The following is a 7,198-nucleotide window of genomic DNA, read 5'->3' on the forward strand; positions in this document are numbered from 1 at the left end:
AAAAAAAAAAAAAAAAAAAGGTCAAAATCAGGATATTTGTTGAGAGAAAGAATCAGACGTAGAATACCAGAGGCTTGGGCAGACCAGTTCAAGGGCAGCAGTGCAGGAAGGGAGATTATGCCAGGAGGAACTGGGATTCACTTCCCTGGGCCCAGGCCTTGTCTGTGCACCAGGCCAGGTTGAGCCCCTTCCTTCCTGCCCCTGGAGCCCCGGAGAGAGACGGAAACAGGTGGCTGACTCAGGAAAACTTTCACTCAACGCAAACTAAAACAAAAGAACTCTCCCAACTTAATGAGAAAATTAGGATCTGTAGGCCACCTGCCATGGCCATGGCTTCAAGGAAGATGCCCGGGAGCCTGGAGCCTGGGTGCTCGATCACTCTGTCTGCTCTGGCTCTCCGTGACATCGGTGTCCTCATCTGTTAAATGGGCACATTTATAGCCTACACAGGACCCTACAGTATCTCATGGATGACGTGGCCTGTGTGGGTGTGTGGCTGTATCTGCCTAATTGATCCCTGTTTTGTCTTATTTCCTGGTCATCTCCACTCAGAGGAGCCCGGAATGTTCTCACTGGTTATATAGCTTCACTCTTACTGTTAACATTGTTCCAAAGCCCCCAACCCTCTGAGACACAGGAATTTGCACAGAGAAGACCAGCTCCTCTCTGGGGAAATAGTGGAGAGACTCACTCTGTGGGCTGCCCCCACGAGCCTTTGCCCAGCAGTGTCCCCCAGCCTCTGCTCCTGTCCGATGCAGTCTCCTGGCAGCTGTTTAGTGAGCACCTACTGTGTGCAGGCAGTGTGCTAAGCCCCGGTGACATGCATGGAACAAGAAGCTCTCCTATGAGTGGGCAGAGACAGACCACAAACAAGGAAGGAGACAAGTCAGCTAGACAGTCTACGTGGTGGCGAGTGCTCTGAGAAATGCATATCAGGGCCCAGTGCAGTGAGGCACACCTGTAATCCCAGCAGTCCAGGAGACCAGGGCCCATGGATCGCCTGAGCGCACAGGTTTGAGACCAGCCTGAGCCAGAGCGAGACCTTATCTCTAAAAAATAGCTGGGTGTTGTGATGGGCACCTGTAGTCCCAGCTACTTGGGAAGCTGAAGCAAGAGAATCCGAGAATCCCTTGAGCCCAAGAGTTTGAGGTTGCTGTGAACTGTGATACCATGGCACTCTACCCAGGGCAACAGCTTGAAACTCTGTCTCAAAAAAGAAAGAAAGAAAGAAATACACATCAGGATGACACAGGGGAAACCTGGCTGCAGGCAGGGAGGGCATCAGAGGGGATGGTCAAGAAAGGCCTCTCTGAGGAGGTGACATGGAGGCCAAGACCCGAATTATAAGGAGGAACCAGTGGGGAGAAGATTAGGGGAACAGCGTCTGAGGCGGAGGGCACAGCTGGTACAAGCTCTGTTCTTGAAACAGATGAAGCCAGGCCTGGGACAGCGGCTCACACTGTGACCTAGTACTTTGGCCAGTAGTTTGAGACCAGCCTGCGCAATATAGTGAGATCCTGTCTCTACAAGAAAATGAAGAAACCGGCCAGGCCTAATGGTACACACACGCCTGCAGTCCCAGCTACTCAGGAGGCTGAGGCGGGAGGATCACTTGACTGCACCTTAGCCTGGGCAACAGAGCAGACCCTGTCTCTAAAAAAAAGGAAAGAGAAATAGAGAGAAAGAAAGGAGGAAAGACAGAAAGGAGGCCAGTGTGTATGGCGCTGGACAGAAGGAAAGCATCGTTTAGCTGACTACTGACCTTGAGAAATCCCAGGGCCCAGCACCAGCTTTGCCAGACTCGAAGTTGGGGCCGCTGTGTGGAGACCTGGCTGGGGAATAGCGGGTGGTATTCTGGGGAGCCCCTGCACTAGTAGGAGTGTGACAGTGGATGCTTGGCCTGGAGGAGTGGGGTGCCGGGAGGTGTAGACAGGGGTCAGAGTCAGAGTAGGTTTTTCCATAGCTGCTGATGAGACCCAGTGACAGGCTGAAGGGGGCCCAGGAATCACTGGGTTGGGTCTGTGCCATTGGCCTTCCCCAGGGAACACATTCAAGAGGTCATGGGCATACTCAGTCTGGGTGAGGTTGGTGAAGAGTAAGGGTGAAGCTGCCACCCCCATCCCTCCTCCAGCTGTCATACCCAGAAATGCCTGGCCCATCAGGGAGGGAGGCTTTGTCCCAGGGAAATGACATTTAGGGCCATGTGTCCAGAGTGAGAAGACAATGAACCTCTGAGACTCACTTCTTTGTGGGGTGCCTGACCCAGCCTCCCTCTGCCCACTGGGAGGGGCCAGCCTGCAGGGAGACCCCCATGACATTTCCCCTGTAACAGAAAGAAGCCCACACTAGAGTGAGGCCGGAGAGGCACCTACCTTGGTGTAACACTTAAGGGGACACCAAGAAAAGGTACCAAGATTAAATAACATTTTAATGCAGCATATTAAAATCAAAACGAATGCAAATCTGAATATGGATGTTAGTTAATAATAGTGTGTCAATATCAGTTCATTAATTGTGACAGATGAACTGTGCTCAGGTAAGATGCTGACTACAGGGGCAACTGGGAGCTAGGACATGTGGGGATCTCTCTGCATTATCACCTCAATTTCCCCGTAAACCTAAAATTGGATGTCTATTGAGAAATTAATGTCTACAATCGCCATCTAAATCTCAGATAGAGACAGTCGCACATCCCTGAGAGTGAGGGCCTGGGCGCCCGGCCCCAAGAGTAGGTAGTCCTTGCTTGTTACAGAATTCCTGAGAGAGAAAGAGTCAAGAAGAAAGCACAGAACCGGGGCCCACCTCCCAGAAATGACAACTGCAGGCTTTTGAGACTCTTCTTTTTAATTTTTTTCATTGCACAAATCTAGTCCCTGGACATCAGTTTTCCCTCCAGGAAATTAATATCTGTTGATCATCCCTATAGAATTGCCTCTCTCTGTGTATATACATTTGCATTTTGCTTTTGACCACTTCATGTTGCAGCATAAATGATTTTATGTCATTAAATACCTTACAAAAATAGCATTTTCAGGGGCCATCTAAATCTTTTGTGCCACCACGTAGCCCATGGTCTGTGCTGACCTGGCAGACTCACCAGCACTCTTCACCCCCTGCCTGCATTACAGCTTCTCTGGACTCCACTTCCCCAGGCCCCAGCCCAGCCTGTTCAGTCTCTGCAGGGGACCAAACATGGGCTCCACTGTAAAAGGGCTATAGGCTCAAAATCTACCCCGTACCAAGCAGGTCACATCACCTCCCCATGCCTCAGTTAGTCACCTGTGAAACAGGGGTGCTAAGCCTCCCTCAGCAGCTTAGTAGGACATTGGTAGCACTACTGAATTAGGGACCCAGTTATTACAGACTGGTGGCAGAAGGAAGTCCTGTCCCTTCTTGGGCTTGAAACTTGGGACAAGAGCAGGGTCCAAGGCTCGGGGTGGAGGGATGTTCCATCTAATGCCTGTTGCTCAGTGAGGAGAGTGAGGCCGAGGGAGGGTCAGTGACTTCCTTAGGTGAGGAAGTGGCAGCTCCAGAGCCCAAGCTGTGGCATGGCCACCCCATGAATCCTAAACCTGGCCACAGGGTTCTGCTGTCACATATAGACTTTGCTGTGTCACCCTGCATAGAGTGCAGTGGTGTCAATGCAGCTCACTGCAACCTCACACACCAGGGTGAGATCAGTCCTCCTGCCTCAGCCTCCCAAGTAGCTAGAACTACAGTTGAATGCCACCACACCTGCTAAGTTTTTTAATTTTTTCTGTGGAAACGGCATCTCGCTCTTTCTAAGGCTTGTCTTGAACTCCTGGCCTCAAGCGATCCTCCTGTCTCAGCCTCCCAGAGTTCTAGGATTCTGTTGGAGCCACCGTGCCTAGCCATATGCAAACTTTTAAGTAAGAACTTCTCCAGAGAGAGATTCCACAGACCCATCAGCCTGGACACCTTGGAAAGCTGCAACGCCCATCAAAACAGGCCCGGACAAGGAGAAATGAATCATGGCTTGACTCTATTTTCCCTTTTCTTCATAAATACTGGGAAGCTCATCCTATAGCTTACATCAGAGCTACTTTAGCCCCTCTAGGTCAGCGTGTGTTCCTATTTCTTTCCTAAGACCTCTGCTCCCGGTTTCTCCCTTTTTCCTTCCCTCCACCCATTCTCTCCCTCCCTCCCTCATTCTTTCACTTTCTCAACAATTGGATTTTCACATTTTTTTTCCTGGAAAACTAGGAGGGGTTGTTGTGGTATTGACTCCTTGAATCATCACCACAGCTCCAAAAGGAGGGAACATTAATTACTTCATTTCCTAGATGGGGAAACTGAGGCTCAAAGAGAGGAGGCAGCTTGTCTGGTTCACCCTCCAGGCACCACACTCTGCTGGGGGCTGTCCTGGGCCCCCCAGTTCCTACATCCACCCCCACCCCAGACGGGGCTATCTTGGCCTGGCTCTGGCCCCCCTACCTTGAGTGTGTCCCCCTTGTTAAAGGCCAGCTCGTCGCTTTCTGTGGCCTGGAAGCTGTACAGGGCCACCGACTCCATCCTGCTGACCCCAGGTTCCAGCAGCTGGGCTCAGAGCGGGCCAGCAGCTTCCTGCTTCCTCTGCAGCCGAGGCGTCTTCCTTTGTTTTGAGTGCGAGTTTGTTCTTTTGAAGCTGAGACTGAGACTGCCCTGATGGGGGAGAAACAGGAAGCAGAGACATGTCACAGAACAGGGAGGGTGCGTGGGCCAGCTCGGTGCCTACTTCAGACCCCAGAGGAGGTACAGCCCTCAGGGAGTCTCCCTGCAGCCCTGGGAGTGGGACTGCTGTGCCCAAGTTATAGATGGTAAAAGTGCCTCAAAGCCATTCTGCTGACTCAGGTATTGTGTCTCGAGCCCAGGTGGTGCCACCCTCACCGATTTGCCAGTCTGTCCTCCACATTTACTAAACCCCAATGCCTCTTATGATTCCCCAACACCTGCTGTATTGGTCCGAAGCCCCTTGTGTCGTGTTCCAGGCCCTTCCAAGTGCCTCCACCCTCCCCCTCCGCCCCAGCTCCCTCACGCACTCTTTGTCATTTCCCTTCCCTGTAAATAAACTTGGGCTCCAGCCACAGCAGGTGCTTCATCCCCAACTGTTCTTCTGCCTGCTGCTCATTTCCTTCTTCTGCTTCCCAGAAATTGCTAGGGTCCATCAAAGCCCAGATCAGCACGTCCTCCTGGTTTAGACACTGGCCGCCCTCAGTGGGATGCACATCCTACGGTCAGACAGAATTGCAAACAGGTCTTGGCCCTTCCTGAGTGTGTTTGCTGTGGGCAGTGGCATCTGTGCGAGAATTCTAGAACTAGTTTAGGATAAACTAATTGAGTTTATTGTAGGATAAAGCATAAATGGATAAATACAGCCATGTAGCCTGGAACTAGGGTTCTTCCAGGAAAGAAAGACACAGATGTGGAAGGAAAGGAGAAAGAACCCTGTGCTGTTGGGTGAGAATTGGATGGATTGGTATTAAGTCAGATTTTTTTTCCTGCAAAGAAGTTTTTCTTCCTTCATTTCAACGTGGACTCCTGATTTTGTATTTTAGTCACTGGATTATAATCCATTACTATTGTATTTATTTTGATGCTCAGATTGTCCCTGATTTGGCCCCCAGGACCCCCTTCAAGCTGGCTCCTTGTCCTTTTGACCTCTGTCCTTTTTCCTTTGCCCCATTCCTCCTTGGCTCAAGGCTCATCCTGAACACCTCTGCACCACTTAATGTTTTTTTTGTTTGTTTGTTTGTTTTTTAGGCAGAGTCTCACTCTCACTCTGTTGCCCTGGGTAGAGTGTTGGGCATGTGGCATCACAGCTCACAGCAACCTCAAACTCTTGGGCTTGAGCAATCCTCTTTCCTCAGCCTCCCAAGTAGCTGAGACTACAGGTGCCCACCACAACAACTGGGTAGTTTCTTTACCTTTAGTACAGACAGGGTCTCACTCTTGCTCAGGCTGGCCTTGGACTCCTGAGCTCAGGTGATCCACCCATCTGGGTCTCTCAGAGTGCTAGGAATACAGTGTGAGCCACTGCACCCAGCCTCACTCAATGTTCTGTTTGGGAACAAAAAATTGCAGTTTGGGGCATCTATGCAGACTGTATGGTCTTTAGTATGTCTGAAGAACAAAGAGAAGGTTAGAGATTTTATTTAAAAGGAGAAATATTATGTATTGCTCTTTGAGAAATTTCATTGGCACTAGTAAAGGTTGGAGGGTTGGCATGCTTTGGCTGGTGAGTGATAGTGGGGACCAAAGTAGTCCTAGAGTTGCAACCAGTTATCTCACAAGCCATCAGCAAAACTGATCCCAGGTTACAAGGAGTCTCAGCAGCCCGGCCCACGGGGAAGTACATTCCTGGAGCTTCCCTTGTACCCTGAGAGCTTCCCCTGCCTTCTTCACTCTTGTTTACTAGCATATGACAAGAATGACTCAGTTTGGATGATCAGTTTTCATAGCTGGAATCAACCATCTCTGCAAGGAGATGGAAAGATGGATGGGCACAGTGGCTCACACCTATAATCCTACAACTCTGAGAGGCTGAGGTAGGTGGATTGCTTGAGTTCAGGAGTTGGAGACCAGCCTGAGAAAGAGCAAGACCCTATCTCTAAAAATAGCTGGGCTTTGTGGTGGGCACCTGTAGTCCCAGCAACTCAGGAGGCTGAGTCAAGAGGATCACTTGAGCCCAAGAGTTTGAGGTTGCTGTGAGCTGTGGTGATGCTATGGCATTTTTCCCAGGGCAACAACGTGAGACTTGTCGGGATTTTCGGTGGAGGATAGGATTGAGGAAGTAAGCTCAACCAGGGTGTTAGGGGTGCTTGTTACTACCAAGGGGCCCTTGCTCCTAGGCTCTGTCAGCAGACAGAGTTGGGGGGAAATATCGTGTGTGTTAGATACAAAATGAATTTATAGAAATATGCTTTTTAGTAGACAGAGCATCTGCACATGTCTGTATTTATTTCCATGTCTGTGGAGACAGGGAAAATAGATTAAAAACCATGAACATAATCAAATGTGAATTGTTGAAGGCAGGTGTAGGACCTGTGGCCTTGTTTTTATTCTTATGGCTTTTTGGAACCTTTGAATTTTTTTCTATATAGAAAGTTGAGGAGATGAATGAGAATCCACAGTTATCTCGATATAAAAAAGTTTACGGCTCGGCGCCTATGGCTCAACCGGCTGAGGCGCCAGCCACGTA

At 50.0% G+C, this 7,198-nt stretch overlaps 1 protein-coding gene across 1 annotated transcript in view; it reads right to left on the reverse strand.

Annotated features, from left to right (window-relative positions):
• GRAP (GRB2-related adaptor protein) overlaps positions 1-4,681 on the reverse strand; it is a 25,268-nt gene extending 20,587 nt beyond the window's left edge. Inside the window, exon 1 of the mRNA XM_003791055.3 lies at positions 4,456-4,681. Coding sequence (XP_003791103.1) covers positions 4,456-4,533 — 78 coding nt within the window. The 5' untranslated portion in view covers positions 4,534-4,681. The remainder of the gene's footprint in view (positions 1-4,455) is intronic.
• Between the last annotated feature and the right edge of the window lie 2,517 nt (positions 4,682-7,198).

The sequence above is a fragment of the Otolemur garnettii genome, unplaced genomic scaffold, assembly GCF_000181295.1.
Source record: "Otolemur garnettii isolate 467f Iridium unplaced genomic scaffold, OtoGar3 scaffold00046, whole genome shotgun sequence".
Lineage (NCBI taxonomy): Eukaryota > Metazoa > Chordata > Mammalia > Primates > Galagidae > Otolemur > Otolemur garnettii.